Below are 23,578 nucleotides of genomic sequence, written 5' to 3' on the forward strand. Positions count from 1 at the left end.
GATCATAGGAAATAGGAGCAGGAGTAGGCCATCCAGCCTGCTCCACCATTCAAACAGATCATGGCTGATCATCTGCCTCTATGCCATTTTTCCCTACTATCCCCATATCCCTTGATGTTATTAGTATCCAGTTTGATCTTACAGATTCCTTAGATTCTAGAACAGTTCCTAAGGATTAGTAGGTGGAAAACATAACCTTGCTATTTAAAGAAAGGAGGAAGAGAGAAAATGGGATCTATAGGCCAGTAAGCCTAACATCAGTAGTCGGGAAAATGCTAGAATCCATTATTAAGGATATGGTAACAAGGCACTTAAGAAAATCATAATATGAAGAGGAGACGACACAGAATTATGAAGGGGAAATAATGTTTAACAAATCTGTTTTGTTTAGCTTTTAACTAGTAGGATGGACAAGGGGGAACCAGTGGATGTAGTGTATTTGGATTTTCAAAAAACATTCAGTAAGGTGCCAGACAAGAGCTTCTTACACAAAATTAAAATTCATGTGATTGAGGACAATTTATCATGGATTGAGGATTGGTTAATGGACAGAAAACGTACAGTAGGAATAAATGGGACATTTTCAGGTTGGCTGGCTGTAACTATTGGGGTACTGCAAGGACCTCAGTTATTTGCAGTCTATATTAATGACTTAGACGAGGGGACTGAGTGTAACGTATCCAAGTTTGCTCACAGTAAAAGGTTAGGTGGGAAAGTAAGCAGTGAGGTGGAAGCAAAGAGGCTGCAAAGGGATACAGCCAGGTTGAGTGAGTGGGCAAGAAGCAGATGTAATATGTGCACAAATGTGAAGTTATTCACTTTGGCAGGAAAGATAAAAAGTGGAACATTTTTTGAATGGTAAGAGATTGGGAAATGTTTGCATTCAGAGGGACCTGGGTGTCCTTGTAAATGAATTACAGAAAGCTTATATTGCAGGTTCAGCAAGCAATTAGGAAGGAAAATGTTATAAACGGTTTGGAGTATAAGAGTAAAGAGGTCTTACTACAATTATTCAGGGCATTGGTTAAATCACACCTGGAGTACTGTGTGAATTTTTGATCTCCTCACCCGAGGAAGGACACACTTTCCCTAGAGGGAGTGCAACAAAGGTTCACTAGACTGGTTCCTGGGATGAGGACATTTACCTGTGAAGAGAGATTGAGTAGACGAGGCCTATAGTCCCAGGAATTTAGAAGAATGAGAGGTGATTTTATTGAAATATATAAAATTCTTAAGCGGCTTGACAGGATAGATGCTGAGATAATGTTTCCCCTGACTGGGGAATCTTAAACATGGGCTCCGTCTCAGAATAAGGGGTCAGCTGTTTAGGACTGAAATGAGAAATTTCTTTACTCAAAGGGTTGCGAACCTTGGGAATTCTCTATCCCAGGAAATTGTGGATGCTCAGTCCTTGAGGTCAGAGATCAATACATTTTTGGTTACTAAGGGAATCAAGGGATATGGGGGAAATAGGGGAAGATAGATGATCAGCCATGATCTTGTTGAATGGCGAAGCAGGCTGAAAGGGCCAAATGATCTACTCCTGCTCCTATTTCATTTGTTCTTATAAGGCGAGATGCTGTATTTGTATAGCCCTGAGGGACAATTACATTGCTTGTTGCTTGGTTATTATAGACAACTTTCCATTTGTTCAACTTACCACATTAACATGGTTGTAGTACTGACCAGGGAGTGAGGATTCACCTCGCATGTGGGCAAATTTAGAAATAATGATGTGTCGATTGCGTGTTCAGACACTCACAGAGAGGAATGGAGGTTGCACAGAGTGCTGGACAAGGAACTGATTGTCTCTAATCCAGTTAATAATTTAAGTAGCTAAAGGACAGCTGGCCCAAATGGGATGCATTCTCAGTTTCTGAGGAAAGCCAAGGTGGAGACAGCAGAAGCTCTGACCACAATCTTTCAGCCTTCCTTGGATTTGGGAGTGGTACCAGAGGACTGGAGGACTCCAAATGTTAGGCACTGGTTCAAAAAGAGGAGAGAGATAAACCTGGTAACTACAGACCAGTCTAACAGCAGTGGTGGTAAAACTACTATTGTCAAAGACAAAATGAGTTCTCATTTGGAGAACTATGGGTTAATAAGGGACAGACAGCACAGATTTGTGACAAGCAAATCAAGACTGACTAACCTGATTGAGTTCTCTGATGAAGTAGCAGAGAAGGTTGAAGAAGATAGTCCAATAGATGTTATATACATGGACTTTGAAAAGGCATTTGATAAAGTAAAGCATAACAGATGTATTTAGAAAATAGCAACACATAGGATTAAAGGGATAGTGGTAACTTGGGTATGTAATCAGCTGAGGGATTGGAGGCAGAGAGTAGTGGTGAATGGATCAAAAACAAGAAATGCTGGATTCACTCAGCAGGCCTGGCAGCATCTGTGGAAAGAGAAGCAGAGTTAACGTTTCGGGTCAGTGACCCTTCTTCGGAACACTGACCCGAAACGTTAACTCTGCTTCTCTTTCCACAGATGCTGCCAGACCTGCTGAGTGAATCCAGCATTTCTTGTTTTTGTTTCAGATTTCCAGCATCCGCAGTATTTTGCTTTTATTTTAGTGGTGAATGGATGTTTTTCTGTCTAGCAAGAAGTATGCAATGGGGTCCCCCGGGGTTTGATATTAGGTATGTTGCTTTTCTTGTTACATATAAAAGACTTAGACATGGGTACAGCGGGTACAATTTTGAAATTTGCTGATGATATAGCACTCTTCAACGTAATACATAGTGAGCAGGATAGTAGCAGACTTTAGGAGGACTGGTGAAGACTGGTGAAATGGGTAGACACATGGCAGATGCAATTTAATGTGGATTAGTGCAAAGTCATTGGGAGGAACAATACGAAGAGGCAGTATAATCTAAATGGTACTATTTTGAGGTGGGTGCAACCAACCTGGGTGTGCCCATTCACAAATCTTTGAAGGTGGTAGGACAAAATGTTAAAAAAATAGATGGGATACATGTATTTGTGAATAGGAGCATTGATTGTAAAAACAAGGAACTTAGGCCACAACTTTGCAAATTATTGGTTAGGCCTCAGTTGGAGTACAGTTCTGGGCACTACACTTGAGGATGTCAAGGCCTTTGGGAGGGTATAGAGGAGATTTACTAGAATGGTACCAGGAATGATGAACTTCAGTTATGTGGAGAGATTGTGATTATTCTCCTTAGAACAGAGAAGGTTAAGGGGACACCAAAGAGAGGTATTCAAGATCATGAGGGGTTTTGATAAAGTCGGGAGAAACTGTTTCCACTGCCATGTGGTCAATAAACAGAAGTTTAAAAGAATTGGTTGTAGAACTAGAGGGAAATGAGAAGAAAATTATTTCACACAGAGGGGTTGTTAAAATCTGAAACAACTGCCTGAAAAGGTGGTGGAATCAGATTCCATAGCAACTTTCAAAAGGCAATTGGACAGGTACTTGAAGACAACTCATTTACAGAGTTTTGAGGGAAAGAACAGGGGTGTGGGATTAAATCAGGCAGTTCTTCCAAAAAGCTGGCACAGGCATGTCAGGTCCTTTCTGTGCTGGAAGGTTCTGTGATGATTTCCCAGTCGTTGCTCCTTGCCAGGACCACAGCCTTGGCAATCAGTTCCAAAAGCAATAAACTGGGGAGGAGGCAAACCAAAAAAAAATCACAACAGAAATGTTTCTTCCCCATGCGTGACATGTGGCCTTCAATGATTTCCTAAATGGCCATTGTTCACTGATGAGTCATCACAATGGGTGAGGTAGGCTATTTAACTACATGGGACATCACAGGTGAGCCCAATCCCTGTTCTCTTTCATTCTGCACACAATCAGACCCCCAGCAAAGAGAAGTCACTGATAGAAATCAGGACCCCTAGCTTATTTTTTCTTGCTCCTAATCCAGGATCAGTGAGGCCAAATTAATAGTGTTCACACTGCTAACCTAACTGAGACCAGATAACTCAGCACCTGGGATCTTCCTGCTCTATATGTGTAAGCTGCTCATTAACTTAATTCAATGAGGGATCGAGGGACCATCCATAAATAGAGCTTAACATAAATTTCTGAGCCTGGGTGCTCTTCATTTGTAACAATGTTAATTCACTTTTGAAATTTATATTCATAAAGTGTTTTCTAATAATGGTGCCTTTTAAATTACATCAGATCCAACTAGGGTAAAGGCATTTAATAATCCTCTAGAGATAAGGATTTTTGAAAACATTTTCGTCATTCATTGTGTTGCATTTGGGCGATGCTTCATGCGGAAGTTTAAAGCCAAATTAGATCCTCTTAATCCTTCGGCAGAGCATTTTTGTTGGTAGCCTGACATCTGTGAATTGGTACAGCAAATTTGGATTAGTTTGGACTGAATCCAAATATTTACAATCAAGCTCTGGTCCTCGGGCGTATGCTGAGCTCTCAGAAATTCTTTTCCTTGACTCAGAGCACCAGCTCATGCTGAGGTGTTTTAAAGTTGAATTTGTTCAGAGAGCATTGTCACCACTGAACTAGTCACTTTGAATTGCCAGGATGAAAGGTTAAGTTATGATACTGCTTGGAGTTGCTCTGTGAGTATAAGTGTGCCGTTATTGTACGTGCTCTGTACTGTGGGGTGCAGATACCCTTGGATGACAAATGCATCAGTTGTGGTGTAGAAGTAGAGTGCTCACAAGAGGAGAGCAGTTTTACCACTGTAATGTGTAATTAAAAAATGATGTGTTTGCAGAGAAAACCAAAATGCTAGATTGCAGCAGGTATATTGGTCAACTTTCAATCAACTTCTACTACTGGTATTGCTGGTCGGGGAAACCACTTCTACCTTAAACAATAGCATTCATTTCTGAGGGGGATTAGGAGAAATGTATTTCTTGAAGTGGAGTCAAAATTGCAGTTGGCAAATTCCTAATCTCAGCCGAACCAGAAGGAGAGAGAGAGAGAATATGTTTCTGCGTCAGGTTAAATTAGACAGCAATTCACTTCAGAATCTGTCAGTACATATCAGGATGGACAGGTAGCAGCATTATCAGAGATCAAGAATTGATTTGTCTGACAAGCTTCTGAGTCGAAGGAGAGTGTGGCGAGGAGAGGGCTAAGATTTTGAATGGTGGGGTAAGAAAGACAATAAAAAATTGAACATAAGCAAGATATGTTAGGGTGTCAGATTTGAAATATGTGAATAAGCATGAGTATAAATGTTGCAAATCTGATTTTGCTGTAAAGCTTTATTGTTTTGTGTACTGGAATTGGGTTGAAATACATAGAGAAATAGCACTCCATTCAGTCATTAAGATACTTAATCCTTGTGTTTTGTTGGAAGCTTTTTCCTTTTCATTCATTAGTCTTTAGCTGCTCTTTACTCCATCCTCAAACATTGTCTGAAGCTATCTCTCTGACTGCAGAGACTTTCCGACAGTGGCCCTTAGTTTGGATTCTGCTAATCAGCAACAATTGCCAATTGCTGCTGCTTATTTTGTTCCCATTTTGTTTAAACTCACTGAATTAGATCGATTTTAGTTACAATATTCTGCACAGATGTTGATTCGTTTAATAAGAATCAAAAGAAACTGGGCCAGATTTTGCTGTCAGAATAACAGTAAGGCCAATGGTGTGTGAATACCTGAATGCCACAGCAACTTTTTTGTTATTTGTTTCATGGGATGTGGGCGTTGCTGGCCAGCCCATCCCTAATTGCCCTTGAGAATGTGGTGATGAAGTGCCTTCTTGAACCGCTGCAGTCCACGTTGGGTAGGTACACCCACAGTGCTGTTAGGAAGGGAGTTCCAGGACTTGGACCCAGGGACAGTGAAGGAACGGCGATACAGTTCCAAGTCAGGATGGTGTGTGGCTTGATGGGGAACTTGCAGGTGGTTCCCCTGCATCTGCTGCTCTTGTCCTTCTTGGTGGTAGAAGTCACGGGTTTGGAAGGTGCTGTCTAAGGAGCCTTGGTGCACTGCTGCAGTGCATCTTGTAGATGGTACACACTGCTGCCACTATGTGTCGGTGGTGGAGGGAGTGAATGTTTGTGGATCGGGTGCCAATCAAGCGGGCTGCTTTTTCCTGGATGGTGTCGAGCTTCTTGAGTGTTGTTGGAGCTGCACCCATCCAGGCAAGTGGAGAGTATTCCATCACACTCCTGACTTGTGCCTTGTAGAGTCAGAGTTATACAGCACAGAAACAGGCCCTTCAACCCATCGTGTCCATGACGGCCATCAAGCACCTACCTATTCTAATCCCATTTTTCAGCATTTGGCCCGTAGCCTTGTATGCTATGGCGTTTCAAGTGCTCATCTAAATACTTTTAAAATTTTGAGGGTTCCTGCCTCTACTGTCTCTTCAGGCAATGTGTTCCAGATTCCAACCACCCTCTGGGTGAAAAAATCTTTCCTCAAATCCCCTCTGAACCTCCTGCCCCTTACTTTAAATCTACTGACCCCTCCGCTAAGGGAAAAAGTTTTTTCTCAATCATGTCGCCCCTCAGTCTTCTCTGCTCTAAGGAAAACAACCCTAGCCTTTTCAGTCTCTCTTCATAGCTGAAATGCTCCATCCCAGGCAACATCCTGGTGAATCTCCATGGTAGATGGTGGACAGGCTTTGGGGAGTCAGGAGGTGAGTTACCCACTGCAGGATTCCTAGCCTCTGACCTGCTCTTGTAGCCATGGTATTTATATGGCTACTCTAGTTCAGTTTCTGGTCAATGGTAATTTCCAAGATGTTGATAACAGGCGATTCAGCGATCGTAATGCCATTGAATGTCAAGGGGAGATGGTTAGATTCTCTCTTGTCGGAGATGGTAATTGCCTGGCACTTGTGTGGCACAAATGTTACTTGCCACTTATCAGCCCAAGCCTGGATATTGTCCAGGTCTTGCTACATTTCTACACGGACTGCTTCAGTATCTGAGGAGTCGCGAATGGTTCCGAACATTGTGCAATCATCAGCAAACATCCTACTTCTGACCTTCTGATTAAAGGGAGGCCATTGATGAAGCAGCTGAAGATGGTTGGGCCTAGGACACTATCCTGAGGAACTCCTGAAGTGATGTCCTGGAGCTCAGATGATTGACCTCCAGCAACCACAACCATCTTCCTTTATGCTAGGTACGATTCCATCCAGCAGAGAGTTTTCCCCCTGATTTCTATTGACTCCAGTTTTGCTAGGGCTCCTTGATGCCATACTCGGTCAAATGCTGCCTTGATGTCACTTCTGGTGAGAAGCAGATCTGCAGAGAATGCAAATATCCAAAAACTGTTGTTCCCACCGCTAGCTTCGCGAAATGACATTTCATGAATGTTATGAAGTTGCTGGATTTGTGTGACAGATATGAACTAGAGCAGCCATAGATGCTTATTTAGGGCTAGCAAGTGTAAGTACATTTCATGATGTAATAAGTCTCAATGGGTGCCAATCAACTTCTCAAGCACATACATATTACAAGTCATTCATTCAGGTTTTAACCTTTTCAGGGCCATTTTAAAAATGTCAAAATTTAAATTTTACTTTAAAAAAAATCCTTTCTGCCTCGTTTCTCTTTCTCTTAATCCAATCTCTCTTTGCCTCTCTATTTCTCTTTCTGCACTTGATTTAACATTGAATTCACCCACTCTAATTCACATGCATTCTCAGTCCTTCCACTGTTTATTAACAATCCTTCAATCTGATTGGTCGAGATATCCCATTGGTTACCCTGTTCCTTTCACTGTGATGTTATCAGCTCACATTTTCAGCAACTTAGTTGGCAAAATTGTTTCAGCTGAAGGGTGCAGGACAGGGCCGACACGGTTAGGTAAGAACATAAGAAATAGGAGCAGGAGTAGACCATTTTGCCCCTCGAGCCTGTACCACTATTCAGTGTGATCATGGCTGATCTTTTGCCTCAAATTCACTTTCCCGCCCACTCCCCAGATCCTTTGATTCCCTCAGAGATCAAAAATCTGTCTATCTCAGCCTTGAATATACTCAACGATGGAGCATCCATTGCCTTCTGGGATAGAAAATTCCAAAAATTCACAACCCTCTGAAGAAATTTTCCCCCATCTCAGTCCTCAATCATCGACCCCTTATCCTGAGGTTATGTCCCCATGCTGTATATCCCCAGCCAGGGGAAACAACCTCTCATTCTCTACCTGTCAAGGCCCTTCAGAATTGTTTATTGTCAACGATTGTATATTGTCTCTCATTCCTCAAGCATATAGGCCCAATGTACTCAGCATCTCATTATGGAACAATCTCATCACAGAAACCAATCTAGTGAACCTTCCCTGTATGACCTCCAATGCAAGTATATCCATCCGTAAATATGGAGACCAAAACTGCACACAGTACTCCAGGTGTGGTCTAACCAAAGCCCTATACAATTGTGGCAAGACTTCCTTATCCTCTTGTACTCCAATCCCCTTGCAGTAAATGCCGACATGCATTTGCCTTGCTTGCTGTACCTGCCTGCTAACTTTGTGTTCCTTAGACTACGTCCAAATCTCTCTGAGCATCAATGTTTAGAAGTTTCACGCCTTTTAAGAAATATTCTGGTTTTCTGTTCTTCTCCCACCTCACACATTCCCACGTTATCAGATCACAAGATCATAAGAAATAGGAAGAGTAGGCCATTCGACCCCTCAAGCCTGCTCTGCCATTCAATAAGATCATACACCATCTGCCACCTTGTTGCCCATTCACTTAACCTGTCTTTATCTCTTTGCAGCCTCTTGGTGGGAGTGTAAGCTGTAAGGAGGACACAGAGCTTTATATTGTCAGCAAATTTGGATACATTCCTCTCGGTTTCTTGGTCTAAATCATTAATATAGATTGTAAATAGCTGAGGCCTCAACAGTGATCCTAGTGAAACACCACTAGTTACAGCCTGCCAACTTGAAAGTGCCCCATCTATCCCTGCTCTCTGCTTCCTGTCCATTAGCCAACCTTCCATCCATACTAATATATTCCCCCAACTCCATGAGCCCTAACCTTGCGTATTAAGCTTTTAAATAGCACCTTATCGAATGCCTTTTGGAAATCCAAGTATACTACATCTACTGGCTTCCCTTTATCTACCTTACTCGTCACATTCTCACAACACTCTAATAAATTTGTCAAAATAATTTCCCTTTCGGAAAACCATGTTGACTTTGTTTGACCATACTTTGATTTTCTAAGTGCATTGTTAAGTCTTCCTTAATAATAGATTGCAGCATTTTCCAAATTACTGATGTCAGGTTCATTAATTAATTCAGAGATACAGCACTGAAACAGGCCCTTCGGCCCACCGAGTCTGTGCCGACCAACAACTATCCATTTATACTAACCCTGCAGTATTCCCATATTCCCTACCACCTGCCTACACTGGGGGCAATTTACAACGGCCAATTTACCCATCAACCCGCAAGTCTTTTGGCTGTGGGAGGAAACCGGAGCACCTGGCGAAAACCCACGCGGTCACGTAGTTCCCTGTTTTCTTCCTCCTTCTCTTCTTGAATAGCAATGTTACATTTGCTAGCTTCCAATCCACTGGGACCATTCTAGAATCTAGGGAAATTTGGAAAATCATAACCAGCGCACCCACTATCTCTGTGGCTTCCTATTTTAGAACCTTCAGATGTAAGCCATCAGGTCCTGGGGATTTGTCAGCTTTTAGTCCCTTAAGTTTCTCCAATACCTTTTCTCTGCTGCTATTAATCACCTTAAGTTCTTCACTCTCATTAGTCCCTTGATTACTTGCTATTTCTGGTATATAATTTGTGTCTTCTATAGCCAGACAAAATATTTGTTCAACGTCTCTGCCCATGATAATTTCTCCTGTCTCTGCCTCTAAGGGACCAATATTAACTTTAGCTACTTTCCTCCTTTTTATATCCTTGTAGAAGCTGTTGCAATCTGTTTTTATATTCCTGGCTAGTTTACTCTCATTCTATTTTTTCCATCTTTATAAACTTTTCAATCCCCTTTGCTGGTTTCTCCCAATTGGAAGAGTTAAAACTCTCCCAATTCTCAGGCTTACTACCATTCTTAGTAACATCATAAGCCTCTTCTTTTAATCTAATAACCTCCTTAACTTCCTTAGTAAGCCACAGATGGATCGTTCCCGCTGAGATTTTGCTTTTTAATGGAATGCTTTTTGTTGAACATTTTGAATTGTTTCTTTAAATGTTTCCTACTGTTCATTTACGACCATACCTTTCCACTTACCCAATCAATCTTCACCAGCTCTCCTCTCATACCCAAGTACTTGGCTTTGTTTAAGTTAAGATTCTTGTTTTGGACTGGAGTATGTGGCTCTCTTTTACTATGAAATTACCAATTAAACTTGCACCATTACACAATACTGCATCTTAAATAACTTCATCTTTAGTTGGCTTTGCAGTGGATTGTTCCAGGAAACTGTTACGAAAGTATTCTACAAACTCATCTTCCAGACTACCTTTGCCAATTTGATTTGTATGGTCTATATGATGATTAAAGGGCTCACAATTATTGTATTGACTTAGTTACAAGCTCCAATTATTTCACATTTAATGTTCTGTCCAATGGCATAACTACTATTAGTGAGCCTTTAAACTACTCCCACCAGCATTTTCTGACCCTTGTTATTCCTAACCCCCACACATACTGATTCTACTTCCTGATCTTCTGAGCCAAGATCCTTTCTCACTCCTGTCCTATGCCATATTTTATTATACGGGATACTCCTGCTCCTTTTCCATTCTGTCTGTCTTTTTGAAATGTCGTGTACCCTGGAATATTTATTTCCTAACCTTGGTCATCATATAACCATGTCTCTGTAATGGATTGAAATAGATTAAATCTAAACCATATATCTCTATTTGGGCCGTTAGTTTATTTATCTTATTACGAATGCTTTGCGCATTCAGATAAAGAGCCTTTAATTTTTTTTTAAAACTACTCTTCTTTGCATGGACCTTGTTCACTAATGCACTATTATTGTTAAACTCTGTCCCTTTCTATTCCACTTTACTTGCCTTTACCCAAATCATTACACTGCTCTATTTCCTCAACTTTTCCCTTTAGATTTCTAAAATTACCTTCACTTGACCCCTTCTCCTCATTAATTCAAAGCCCTAGTTATACGATTCACCAGAACGCTGTTTAAATAGAACACATCCCAAAGGGACAGCTCCATCTTTCCCCAGTACTCGTACCAGTGCCACATGAAATCGAAACTCCTTCTTCCCACATCACTCTTTGAACCACACGTTTAATTACCTAATCTGCTTGACCCTATGCCAATTGTTGCTTGGCTCAGGTAACAAGCCAGAGATTATCACCTTTGAGGTTCTACATTTTAATTTGGACCCTAACTCCTCAAACTCTCTCAGCAGAACATCATTGCTAGTTCTACCTATGTGGTTGGTTCCTGCAACAACTGGATCCTCCCCCTCCAAGTTCACTTCCAGCAATGAGGAGATTTCTTTAACCCTAGTACCAGGTAGGAAACACAACCTTAAGAACTCCCAGTCGGGGCTGCAGAAAATGGTGCCTATTCCCCTGTCTATACTGTCCCCATCACTACCACATTCCTTTTCACTCTCCCCACATGAATGGCATTCTCCATCATGGTGCCATGATTAGTTTGCTCATCCACCCCGCAATCTTTGTTCTCATCCACGCAGATAGCAAGTACCTTGTACCTGTTTGCCAAAGTTCAAGGGCTGAGGCTTCTCCATCACTACAACCTGGATCCCATACCTACCTGAATCACAGTCACACCCTCGCTGACCACTGACAAACTATAAGGGCTGGATTTTATGCCCCCCCCCCCCCACTTAGGCAGGGTCAGAGTTGGGGTGGTGGCCCATAGAGTTGTGACAGGAGGCAGAGGGGGCGGAGAGCGAAGGCCCATCACCTCCCCATTGCCAAGCAATTTTGTCAGGGGAGGGATAGGCCAATGATGGTCTTCCTGGCCAGAGGCTAATTGAGGCCCTTAAGTACCTCATTAATGGCCTCTTCCAGCCGTTGCTGGGGATGTCACCCAGTAATACGAGGTGCCCTCCCTGTGGGCTTGGTGGAGGGGGTGGTAAATCCCTCCTCTTGACCCACAGAGGACCCACACCGGGCAAACTCTACTTCTCTGGACCACCAACGCCCCCCCCCCCTCCTCCTCCTCCTGCCTCACCAGGGCCTACTGGACTGGTCCGGGTGACCCCACCGCACCTACCTCTGGTCTTGTTCTCCAGTGCTGGGCCTGGGTCCAAGGCCTCTGCAGTACCGGCAGTGGCCACATCCCTGTGATTGGCAGTTCTTGGAGACGGGATCCCCATTTTTAAAGGGATGGTGATCCTGGCACCCAGCATTTAAGTGCCGGAACAATGTAAGGTGTGACGGTGTTGGGGGGCAGGGATGGGGCTTGGAAAGGCCAATAAGGCTCTGAAAGGGTTAATGTTTGAGACAGTGAGAATAACACCTTCCACTGTGATGATGATATCAGTGTAATAGGCTTTGGAAAAAGCCAGTAGCATCTTGAGTAGCACAGTAGACCAGCTTCTGGAGTGTATATACCAGGGTTGTCCAAAATATGGCCCGCAGGCTTGGATCCGGCCCGCCAAAAGTTTCCATCTTGTCCACAGATGTATTTTAGAGTTGATAAATTTCCATTGTCGTCGTCTTCTTTCAGACCGGCTTTTAAAACATCGCGCTCTCAGTTTCACAGCTGACATCAGAACAGCGGTTTCCCAACTTCCGTCAGATTTGTAGTTTTCTGGCAGCCTTTTAAAAAAAGTGAGAACCCGCCGGAATACCCCGAATCTGTCCAAAGTTCAGAAACCGCTGTTCTCACGCCCAATGACTATCAGCTTGTGAAACTGACTTGTGAATTTTAAAAAACGGACAAACTACAAAGCTGCTCCCTCTCTCTGCAACTGTCAGAGGGGGACCGGAGCGGGGGGGCGGGGGGTTGGGGGCAAACGCACAGAGAGAAAAGAGGGCAGGGGACCGCACAGAGAGGAGGGGGCCACAGAGAGGAGGGGGCCACAGAGAGGAGGGGGCCACAGAGAGGAGGGGGCCACAGAGAGGAGGGGGCCACAGAGAGAGACAGGTAGAGAGAGTGATCAAGATTATTCCTGATAGATAGATGTCTCTCCTAGTGTGTGGGCAAATATTGACTACTTGTGCAAGCAAAAAAAAATGTCTTCTCAGGCACCTTTGTTGTTGTTTTGATCAATAACAAGATAAATACCTTTATCTTTCTGAAATTGACCCCCCTATCTGTGACCCCCCTCTCCGTGACCGCCCCCCCCCCGTGAACCCCCCTCTGTGACCGCCCCCCCCTCCTTGAACCCCCCTCTCTGTGACCGCCCCCCCCGTGACCGCCCCCCCCTCCTTGAACCCCCCCTTCTGTGACCGCCACCCCCCCGTGACCGCCTCCCCCCGTCAACCCCCCTCTCTGTGACCGCCCCCCCCCGTGACCGCACCCCCGTGAACCCGCCTATTTGTGACCGAACCCCCCCCCCCGTCAACCCCCCTCTCTGTGACCGCCCCTCCTCTCTGTGAACGCCCCCCTGTGAACCCCCCTCCCCTCCGTGAACCCCCCTCTCTGTGACCGCCCCCCCGCTCCTTGAACCCCCCTCTGTGTGACCGCCCCCCCCCCGTGAACCCCCCTCTGTGTGACCGCCCCCCCCCCGTGAACCCCCCTGTGACCGCCCCCCCCGTGAACCCCCGTCTCTGTGACCGCCCCCCCCGTGAACCCCCCCTCTGTGACCGCCCCCCCGTGAACCCCCCCTCTGTGACCACCCCCCCCTCCTTGAACCCCCCTCTCTGTGACCGCCACCCCCTCCGTGAACCCCCCTCTCTGTGACCGCCACCCCCTCCGTGACCGCCCCCCCCTCCGTGAACCCCCCTCTCTGTGACCGTCCCTCCTCTCTGTGACCGCCCCCCCCTGTGAACCCCCCTCTCTGTGATGGCCCCCCCCTCCTTGAACCCCCCTCTCTGTGACGGCCCCCCTCTCTGTGACGGCCCCCCTGTGAACCCCACTCCCCTCCGTGAACCCCCCTCTCTGTGACCACCTCCCCCCCGTGAACCCCCCTCTCTGTGACTGCCCCCCCCACCGTGAACCCCCCTCTCTGTGACGGCCCCCCCTCCTTGAACCCCCCTCTCTGTGACCGCACCCCCGCTCCTTGAACCCCCCTATGTGTGACCGCCCCCCCCGTGAACCCCCCTCTGTGTGACAACCCCCCCGTGAGCCCCCCCCGTGAGCCCCCCCTCCGTGAGCCCCCCCTCTATGAACGCCCCCCCCCGTGAACCCCCCTCTCTGCGACCACCCCCCCCCCCCCGTGAACCCCCCTCTCTGCGACCACCCCGCCCCCCCCATGCTAGACAAAAATTGTAATGTGGTCTCCCTCCACTCAAAACGGTTAGACAATCCTTATGTATATAGTTAATGGAAAAATAATAAGAGTTATTGTTCAGACTTACAAAGACTCTAAGAGACCAGTAGACAAAGAACAACCTCTCAATCGCAATCAACATTATATAACGGTTGGCCCCACGGCGCAGGCTACTTAGCCTTCACGGTGTGACTGCCTTCCAAAACAAAGTGTCCAGGTAACTTTCCCCACCCTGATGCCCTGCAATGCCTGCAGCTCGCACTCCAGCTCAGCACCACTGAGCCAATGTTCCTCCAGTTGCAGACACTTACTTATATGGTTGGCTCAGATTGCAATGCTTTCCACAAACTCTCACATTTTGCAGCTACGGCACACCAACCACTCTGCCCTTTCTATCTACCCTTATTTATCTATTTGATTAGTTAATTAGTTACTAACTTAGTAAAGTAATAGCAAGTTACTGTTTCCTAGCTTAGACACAAAGGAAAAACACTCAGCAGCTACTGGAAATGAAACAAATAGAATAAAAAGCAGCTGAATTTCCATTTGCACCACATTCCTGACTTTAACACTCAGTTTCCAAAGCACAGCTATTCAGGCAACCACGTTCAGCTGATTGATAGTTAACTGCCACTACCAGGCAGTTTCTGTTAACTAGCAGCTGAACTAGCTTGCAGTCTCTTTTACAGTTTTAAAATTCTAACTCAAATTCTAAATGTTAAATAAATTTCAGATGGAGAAATACTTACCAGAGAGATCCCTCTTGCACCACATTCCCAGTTTTAGCACTCTGTTTTGTAAGTACTCCTTTTACAACACTCTGTGCTCCACACTCTGTACAGTGGCAAATAGCAAATGCCTTGTTTAATATTACTTGTCCATTTTGGGTGTGATCTGTTGGAATACTTGCAGGACTACACAGAATATCCCAATAATACATGGGTTTTATTATAACTCAGTTGGAACATATATAAAATGTATATACACACACAGTTACAGCACAAACTAAACACCTCTTACTCTGCTGACCTCCACCCACAACTGCCTGGTCATATGTGACACAACATCACTTCCTCTGGCATCTTCACTTGCAGCTCTTAAGGTGGTCCATTCTTAAGGTTGACCCACAACACCCTATTCAAGCAAAATCTCGCCCCATAAAAACAGCAAACAGTCCAATGAAAAATTCTAGGTCGCCTTTGTATTTTGTTCAAATCTAAATACATGCTTCTGTCCATGAGAAGGTTAATAATTAATAAATATTTAAAATCTACAATCTTGTGATATATTGTTGATAGTCCCGAATAAGAACACATGTAATGAGACTGGCATTACAGAGAAATAAAAGGTTGTAATACCAAGGTGGAGTTGCTGGATAAGCTATTAAGTGTCAAATGGGACTAATACTTACTTATATTGTGTGGGCTCTGCACTAAAGTACAGTCATTAATTCAGGAATTTTCTGGAGTACATGGCGGTCCTCTCAAGGTGGGATCGCTGAACAACAACACTGGCATAATCCCTGGATGAGCCACTCTCCTACTCTTACTGTCAGAGGATAGTGTGGGCTGAGCTGAATGAGTGTGATGAGGAATTATGATTGTAACAGACTTTACCCAGAGTAATTTACTTCTGCCAAGCTTACTTCAATGCAACTTTGCATGAATGTAATGATCTATCCTCACGTTTGCTGTATTTTGAAACCATAAATGCTGTTTTGCGTAAACCAGCAACATTTAACATTCGTATCCCAACACTTAGTTTTTAAAATTTGTTTTTGGGATATGGGTAACACTGGCAAAGGTGATGGGATGCCTTCTTGAAACACACTCCTTGTGGTGACACTGCATCAATGTAACTGTAACAAATTACAGATCACAGAATCGTTACAGTGCAGAAGGAGGCCATTTGGTCCTTTGTGTCTGCACTGGCTCTCCGAATGATGAATTAATTCCCCTGCCTTCTTCCTGTATCCCTGCACATTCTTCCTTTTCATATAACAGTCTAATTCCCTTTTGAATGTGTAAATTGAACCTGTCTCCACCGAACTCTCAGGCAGTGCATTCTCGACCTGAACCACTCGCTGTGTGAAAAGGTTTTTCTTCCTGTCACTTTTGCTTCTTTTGCCAATTAATGTAAATCTGTGCTATCTCGTTATCGATCCTTTCACGAGTGGGAACAGATTTTCCATATCCACTCTGTCCAGATCCCTCATGATTTTGGATACCTCTATCAAATCTCTTCAAAGAACAAAGTATTAATCATTACCCCCAAACTTTATTATCCCTGGTCCTGCCTCTTTTTGTTGGTATCTTCCAACATTAAATACAGATGGTTTTAGGAGAGGAACTGGCTGGTAGGAGTTACTGAACATGAACAGAACAGGTCATTCTTGATCAGTCTACAGCCTTTGACATTGTTGACCATCCTCCTGCAAAATTACTCCTCCATTGGGTGGGTGGGAATGCACCTGCCTGGTTCAATTCTTATTTATCCAGTTGTAACCAGAGAATTCTTCCTGGTGACTTCCCTTCCTGCTCTCACACCATTACTCTGGTGTCCTCCAAGGATCTATCCTTGGCACCCTCCTATTTCTCATCTCCATGCTGCCACTCAGTGACATCATCCAAGAATACAATGCCAAGTTTCACATGTACTCTGATGACACTCAGCTCGACCACACCACCATCTCTGTTGACCCCTTCACCGTCTCTGAATTGTTCAACATGCAGCACGAGCTGAGCAGAAATTCCCTCGAGATAAATATTGGGAAGAGGGAAACCAGTGTCTTCAGTCCCTGACAGAAACTCCATTCCCTCGCCACCAATTCCATCCATTTCCCTGGCAACTGTCTAAGGCTGAACCAGACTGTTCTCAACCTTGGAGTTTTATTTGACACTGAGATAAGCTTCTGACCATGTATTTGTTCCATCACTAAGACCACCTATTCCATCTCCATAACTCCACTCCTGCCTCAGCTCATCTGTTGCTGAAAATCTCATCCGTGCCTATGTTACCTCTAGATTTTGCAGTGGCTAGCCTCCCATCTGCCACCCTGAATAAACTTGAGCTCAGTCAAAACTCTGCTGTCCGTATCAAGTCCTTCCATGACCTCACCATTCCCTATCTTTGTAATGTCCTCTACCTTAGAACCCTCTGCACTCCTTTACTTTTAGCCTCTTGTGCATCCCTGATTTTCATCACTCTACCATTAAAGTCTATGCCTTCAGCTGCCTGGACTCTAAACTCTAGAATTCCCTCCTTAAACCTCTCCACCTCTCTCTCCTCCTTTAGTACACTCCTTAAAACTTGCTTCTTTGAGCAAGTGTTTGGTCACCTGTGTTAATATCACCTGATGTAGCTCGGTGTCAGATTTTGTTTGTTAATGCTGATGAGAAATGCCTTGGGATGTTTTACTACATTAAAGGCACTGGGTAAATGGAAGCTGTTGTTGCAGTATGACACTGTAAGAGGGCAGAAATGGTCTGCACTGAGTGCTGCTTGAGTGCACAGAGTGTACAGAAGGGAGTTTGGTAAGTGAGGGAGTTCAGTAAGGAGGGAACTATGAATGAATTAAGAAAAATCAATTTAATTTAATTGAGAGAGCGAGCAAGCGGGAGAGTTCACCGGGAAATAGTGAGACAGGAATGGGGCTAGCTGCTGCTGCCAGTCTGCTGGCATTGGGAAAAGTCAAGGTGTGACATCACAGGGAATCAGGAGGGTGATTGGGTGGGTGAGACTTCAGAGCTACAAACACCGTGAGAGGGGAGAGAGAGCGACGAGGCACAGGGAGTGAGTCGGTGAGTATCTGGTGGGTATTTTCTTACTTTCTTATTGTCTTTTCTCTGCTGATTTTTATTCTTTCGTGAACATTTAAGGTTATCTTCTAAGTAGAAACTAAAATACCTGTAGTCAGTAGGTGGTGACTCATTTGTTTGTTCTATTTAAAACCATTTATTGTATTTATTTAATTTACAAACATATGAATTAGGAGCAGGAGTAGGCCACTTATCCCTTAAGACGGCTCCACCATTCAATAATTTCATGGCTGAACTGATTACTCCACATTTCCACCTACCCCAGATAACCTTTCACCCCCTTGCTTATCAAGAATCTACCTACCTCTGCCTTAAAAATATTCAAAGACTCTACTTCCACCACCTTTTGAGGAAGAGAATTCCAAAGACTCATGACCCTCAGAGAAAGAATTTCTCCTCATCTCTGTCTTAAATGGGTGACCCCTTATTTTTTATCAGTGACCCCCAGTTGGAGATTCTCCCACAAGGGGAAATATCCTTTTCATATCCACCCTGTCAAGACCCCTCAGAATCTTATATGTTTCAATCAAGTTGCCTCTTACTCTTCTAAACTCCAGTGGATACAAGCCCAGCCTGTCCAATCTTTCTTCATAAGACAGCCCGCCTATTCCAGATATTAGTCTAATAAACCTTCTCTATGCTGCCTCCAACGCATTTACATCCTTCCTTAAATAAGGAGACCAATACTGTACACTGTACTCCAGATGTGGTCTCACCAATGCCCTGTATAGCTGAAACATGACCTCCCTACTTTTGTATTCAATTGCCCTCGCAATAAACAATAACATTCTATTAGCTTTCCTAATTATGTGCTGTACCTGCATACTAACCTTTTGTGATTCATGCACTAGGACACCCAGATCCCTCTGCATCTCAGAGCTCTGCAATCTCTCACCATTTAGATAATATGCTTCTTTTTTATTCTTCCTGCCAAAGTGGACAATTTCACACTTTCCCACATTATACTCCATTTGCCAGCTCTTTACCCACTCACTTAACCTATCTATATTTCCTTATGTCCTGTTCACAACTTACTTTCCTACCTATCTTTGTGTCATCAACAAATTTAGCAACCATACCTTCGTTCCCTGCATCTAAGTCATTTCCATAAATTGTAAAAAGTTGAGACCCCAGCACAGATCCCTGTGGCACACCTCTTGTTACATCTTGCCAGCCAGAAAATGACCCATTTATGCCTACTCTCTGTTTCCTGTTAGCTAACCAATCTTCTATCCATGCCAATATGTTACCCACTACACCATGAGCTTTTATTTTCTGCAATAATCTTTGATGTGGCACCTTATCAAATGCCTTCTGGAAATCTAAGTACAATACATTCACCGGTTCCCCTTTATCCACAGCACATGGAAGTCCCTCAAAGAACTCCAACAGATTTGTTAAACATGATTTCCCTTTCACAAAACCATGTTGACTCTTCTTGATTATCTTGAATTTTTCTAAATGCCCTGCTATAACATCTTTAATAATAGATTCTAACATTTTTCCTAAGACAGATGTTAAGCTAACTGGCCTGTAGTTTTCTGCTTTCTGTCTCCCTCCTTTTTGAATAAAGGAGTTACATTTGCTATTTTCCAATCTAAAGGAACCTTCCCCGAATCTAAGGAATTTTGGAAAATTGAAACTAACACATTATCTATCTCACTAGCCACTTCTTTTAACACCCTAGGATGAAGTCCATCTGTACCCGGGGACTTGTCAGCCCGCAGCTCCAACAATTTGTTCAGTACCACTTCCCTGGTGATTGTAATTTTCTTGAGTTCCTCCCTCAATTCTATTTCCTGAGTTGTAGCTAATACTGGGATGTTACTTGTATCCTCAATAGTGAAGACCGATGCAAAATATCTATTCAATTCATCTGCCATCTCCTTATTATCCCTTATTAATTCCCCGGACTCACTCTTTATAGGACCAACGCTCACTTTGTTAACTCTTTTCTTTTTTAAATATCTATAGAAACTCTTACTATCCGTCTTTATATTTCTAGCCAGCTTTCTCTCATACTCTAATTTTACCTTCCTTATCAATCTTTTAGCCATTCTTTGCTGTTTTTTAATATTCTGTCCAATCTTCTGACCTGCCTCCCATCTTTGCACAATTATAGGCTTTTTCTTTAAGTTTGATACTATCTTTAATTGTTTTAGTTAACCATGGATGGCGGGTCCCACCCTTGAAATTTTTCTTTCTCGTTGAAATGTATCTATTCTGTGTATTCTGAAATATCCCCTTAAATGTCTGCCACTGCATCTCTATTGACCTATCCCTTAACCTGATTTGCCAGTTCACTTCAGCTAGCTCTGCTTTCACGCCCTCATAATTGCCCTTATTTATGTTTAAATTACTCGTCTTGGACCCACTCTCTCTCCCTCAAGCTGAATGTAAAATTCAGTCATATTATGGTCGCTGCTACCTAGGGGCGCCTTAACTATGAGGTCATTAATTAATCTTATCTCGTTGCACAATACCAGGTCCAGTATAGCCTGCTCTCTGGTTGGCTCCACAACGTATTGTTCCAAGAAATTATCCCGTAAACATTCTATGTACTCCTCATCTAGGCTACCTCTGCCCGTCTGATTTTTCCAGTCTATATGTAAATTAAAATCCCCCATAATTAGGGCTGTACCTTTCTGACAAACTGCCATTATTTCTTCCTTTATACCCTGTCCTACAGTGTGGTTAATATTAGGTGGCCTGTACACCACTTCCACAAGTGACCTCTTGCCTTTATGATTTCTCATCTCTACCCAAACTGCTTCTACATCCTGGTCTCCTGAACTTAGGTCATCCCTCTCTATTGCACTAATACTATCATTAATTAACAGAGCTACCCCTCCACCTTTTTCTAGCTTCCTGTCCTTCCTAAATTCCATGTCCCCTTCTGTATTCAGGTTTCAATCTATGTCGTCCTGCAGCCATGTCTCTGGTGTCTATTCAGGCATTACACTGGGTCAGTAACTTCACTCAGCCAGCTATTCTAATTGTATCATCAATACCTATTACCTTAAACAAACATTTTAATGAAAAAAATCAACAGAAAATGCACAAAAAAGGATCAAATTAATCACATCACAAACTTTCCTAGCTCGTTTTAGAAAGCTATTGATAGTGACATTAAAGTAAGAATGCACGAAGATCACCATCATCGTAATGTAAACCTCATTGAACCTGACAACTGACTCTACGATATAAGTTCAGAATTGTAATATTGTTATGTTAAAAAGGTAAACAAACAGACATTGAAGGGTTTGGATAGAAGAGGGGGTATAGCATTATTGGAAAAGGAATCAATTACAGCTGTGAGGAGGGAAGATATGTTAAATGAATCATCAAATGAGACCACATGGGTTCAGCTCAGAAATAAAAAGGGGACAGCCACACTACTAGGAGTGTACTATGGATCCCAAATAGTGAGAAGGAGATAGAAGAACAAATACGTAGGAACATTTTTCAGTGCAAAAAACAATAGGGCAATAATAGTTGGGGATTTCAAATACCCTAATATCAACTGGGATACAAACAGTGTGAAGGGCACAGAGGGCACAGAATTCTTGAACTGCGTTCAAGAGAACTTTTTAGCCAGCACGTAACAAGCCCAACGAGAGTGGGCACAATTCTAGATTTAGTCTTAGGAAATGAAGCTGGGAAAGTGGATGAAGTAGCAGTGGGTGACCATTTTGGAGGTAGTGACCATAATACAGTTTGATTTAGCATTATTATGGAAAAGGACAAAGATAAAACAGGAATAAAAGTTCTAAATTGGGGGAAGGCAAATTTTACAAAGCTGAAACGTGATCTGGGGAAAGTGGACTGGATGCAGCTACTTGAAGGAAAATCAGTGGCAAACCAGTGGGAGGAATTCAAAAGCGAGATTCAACGGGCACAGTGTAGGCATGTCCCCACAAAGAAAAAGGGTGATCCTGGCAAATCTAGAGCCCCCTGGTTATCCAGAAGCTTACAGGGTAAGTTAAAGCAGAGAAATAATGCTTATGATGGTCACAAAACACTTAATACTTTAGAAATAAAAACAAGAAATGCTGGAAATACTCAGCAGGTCTGGCAGCATCTGTGGAGAGAGAAGCAGAGTTAACGTTTCAGGTCAGTGACCCTTCTTCAGAACTAGCAAATATTAGAAATGTAAAAGGTTATAAGCAAGTAAAGTGGGGGTGGGGCAAGAGATAACAAAGGACAAGGTGTAAATAGGACAAGATCACAGAATAGCTGACCAGAAGGTCGTGGAGCAAAGGCAAACAATATGTTAATGGTGTGTTGAAAGACAAAGCATTAGTACAGATAGGGTGTTAATGGACTGAAAATTGAACAACCGCAAGTACAAACATGAACAAAAACAATGGGTAAGCAAACTGAACAAACTAAGATGAAATAAAATAAAACAAACACAAAAAAAAATTTAAAAAAGGAAAAAGAAAAAAAAAACTGAAAATAAAAGTAAAATGGAGCCCGTCATGCTCTGAAATTATTGAACTCAATGTTCAGTCCGGCAGGCTGTAGTGTGCCTAATCGGTAAATGTGATGCTGTTCCTTGAGCTTGTGTTGATGTTCACCCCAACACTGCAGCAATCCCAGGACAGAGATGTGAGCGTGAGAGCAGGGGGGAGATGGAGGCAGGGTTCTAAATGAGTGCTTTGTCTCTGTCTTCAGGTAGGAGAGGGATGATGCATACATTGTAGTTGAAGAGGAGGACTGTGAAATATTAGATATGATAAGCATAATGAGAGGAATTTCTAGAGTGGATAGAAGAATCTGAGGCCTGGCAAATTAATTCTTCTTCTTGTCTTTGACCAGGTAATGTGGGTATGCAATTTATGTCGTAAACAGCAGGAAATTCTTACAAAATCAGGAGCGTGGTTCTTTGGAAGTGGAACACCACAGCCCCCCAATCAGGATGGAACCCTGAGCGACACAGCTACAGGCGGTAGTTCAGACGCACCAAGGGAAAAGAAAGCAAGACTACAAGAGCGTTCGCGATCCCAGACTCCTTTAAGTACAGCAGTAGCATCACAAGAGGCTACACCGTCCGACAAGACTCGGCTGTCTGAACTTACTCGGCAAGAAATGGGTTTTGAACAGAAACAGTCTTCAGCAAGATCTAGGAGTGAACCCCCAAGAGACAGGTAATCTGAGAAGCTCTAAAACCTATTTTTTTCATCCTGGATCAGCAGCAAGACAGTGTTAGATGTTGCAGCTGGAGCTGGATGTTGCAAAAATTAGCATGCAGGTACAGCAAGTAATTAGGAAGGAAAATGCAAAGTTGGCCTTTATTGCAAGGGAGTGGTGTATAAAAGTTAAGAAAGTCTTGCTACAACTGTACAGGGCATCGGTGAGACGGTACATAAAGTACTGCATAAAGTTTTGATCTCCTTATTTCAGGAGAGATATACTTGCATTGGAATCAGTTC

The 23,578-nt window shown here is 43.4% G+C and overlaps 1 protein-coding gene across 16 annotated transcripts in view; it reads left to right on the forward strand.

Annotated features, from left to right (window-relative positions):
• LOC137353703 (regulating synaptic membrane exocytosis protein 3-like) overlaps nt 1–23,578 on the forward strand; it is a 1,492,914-nt gene that overhangs the window by 639,384 nt on the left and 829,952 nt on the right. For all 16 annotated transcript variants that reach the window (XM_068020069.1, XM_068020075.1, XM_068020096.1 and 13 more), the window contains one exon: nt 22,965–23,293. In XM_068020069.1, coding sequence (XP_067876170.1) covers nt 22,965–23,293 — 329 coding nt within the window. The remainder of the gene's footprint in view (nt 1–22,964; nt 23,294–23,578) is intronic.

Source organism: Heterodontus francisci, chromosome 3 (genome assembly GCF_036365525.1).
Source record: "Heterodontus francisci isolate sHetFra1 chromosome 3, sHetFra1.hap1, whole genome shotgun sequence".
NCBI classification, from domain to species: domain Eukaryota; kingdom Metazoa; phylum Chordata; class Chondrichthyes; order Heterodontiformes; family Heterodontidae; genus Heterodontus; species Heterodontus francisci.